The sequence below is a fragment of the Octodon degus genome, unplaced genomic scaffold, assembly GCF_000260255.1.
Source record: "Octodon degus isolate 3935 unplaced genomic scaffold, OctDeg1.0 scaffold00052, whole genome shotgun sequence".
In the NCBI taxonomy this organism is placed as follows: domain Eukaryota; kingdom Metazoa; phylum Chordata; class Mammalia; order Rodentia; family Octodontidae; genus Octodon; species Octodon degus.
Genome location: NW_004524628.1, coordinates 1,975,419 through 1,977,073, shown reverse-complemented (window position 1 = coordinate 1,977,073; position 1,655 = coordinate 1,975,419). Strand labels below are relative to the sequence as shown.

Here is a 1,655-nt window from a genome sequence, read left to right as displayed (position 1 = left end):
CTTTAATCCACTGGGCTATTTGGCCCATCCAGGAAATACACATTTAAAGAAGCTTGGAGAAAGTTTTCTGAATGAGATATAAATGACCTGTTCCTATATTCTTGTTCTATAACTTCTCTGTATGTCCTTGTGGAGTTGAATTTCTACCAGAGTCAAACAGTGAGAAAGATATTAAATTAAATACTAAAATACCTTGATATTAAAATTAGTATCAGGGTGAGACCAGGGATCCTTGTGTTATATTATGAAAAGAATGCAGATTTCTAAAAAGCCAAGAAATCTATCTTTTAAACAGGATTTGGAAAGTACTGCCTTTAAAGGAGCAGATGGTAAGTATTTTAGATTGTGGCAGCCACAGACAGTATCTGCTGTCTGTGTTGCCTATTGGAAGAAAAAATGAGAAGTGAGGTGGGTCTAAGGAAGAGGGGCCACTGTATTTCCTAAGCCAGTGTGGGTTCTAATCATTACATTATGGTCATGCTAATTACTAGCTCTGCTGCCTGCCAGTGAAATCCATAGTTTGGGCGTTTCCCTGACGTCCCCGGCAGCTCCAGGTACCATGAGTCATGCTCAGCGATGCTGATGGGAAAGCATGAGTGGAAGGAAGCAGGTCCTTCCCGCAGAACAGAGGAAGCCCAAGCGGCCGAGCGCGCATGTGTGCCCGCGTCTAGCATTCCCACTGTCTTACTAATGTGCCCCGGTCTCCGCTCCTCATTCAGGTCAAGGATGCTGATCCTCTGAGTAATGGCTCAGTCACGACTTTTAACACCTCTGCTTCACCACATCTGTATCAAATCCACCAGCTGCAAGCCCTGGCTAATTACAGCATCGCTGTGTCCTGCATGAACGAAATTGGCTGGTCTGCAGTAAGCCCGTGGATCCTGGCCAGCACGACGGAGGGAGGTAATTCCTAAGACTCTCAATAAGCATTTCCCCCAGTGGCATGTGATTAAACAGACCCTTTCCTGCAGCCTGATTTTGAGTGTGTGTGTACTTTGTTTTGTCTAGACGTGTGTGTGTGTGTGTGTGTGTGTGTGTGTGTGTGTGGCTAGGGATTAAACTGTGGTCCCTGTGCGCTTGCCTAAGCTTGCCTAAGCAGGTGCTTTAGACCACTGAGCTGTCTCTCCGGCCTTTTTGTCTGGACTTTGTCTCTGAAGTGCATTTTGTCGACGTTGCCAATCTGATGGGAGAGAGGATATTTCCTTCTGTATTTTATAAGCGTTTAATAACCAAACTTATGTGTGCTGTGTGTTTCTTTTACATAGGAAGATGACAGCATACTTGTAAAACCTATATTATTTGTAATTAAAATAAAATTAGACCCCCAAATTACCACACATAGCATCAGGCTCAAGAAAACAAATGAGGCCTGGGGAGATAGCTCAGTGGTCTAAGCACCTGCCTGGCAAGCATAAGGACCCAGGTTCAATTCCTGGCACCACATACCATGCCAGCCCCAGAAACCCAGGCATGCTGAGCCAGCCACCAAAAGCAGGCATAGTGATTCATGCCTAATCCTAGTGCTGGAGAGGCTGAGACAAGAGGATCACTATAAGTCTGAGCTGCGTAGTGAGACTCTGTACCAAATAAATCAATAGAAACAAACAATAGGAGGATGGCTAATGCTTAAGCAAGCAAAAGCCCCATGCCAGAGA

At 45.0% G+C, this 1,655-nt stretch overlaps 1 protein-coding gene across 1 annotated transcript in view; it reads left to right on the top strand.

Moving 5' to 3' along the window:
* Mertk (MER proto-oncogene, tyrosine kinase) overlaps positions 1-1,655 on the top strand; it is a 120,506-nt gene that overhangs the window by 69,604 nt on the left and 49,247 nt on the right. Inside the window, exon 7 of the mRNA XM_023717364.1 lies at positions 720-903. Within this exon, the coding sequence (XP_023573132.1) occupies positions 720-903 (184 nt within the window). The remainder of the gene's footprint in view (positions 1-719; positions 904-1,655) is intronic.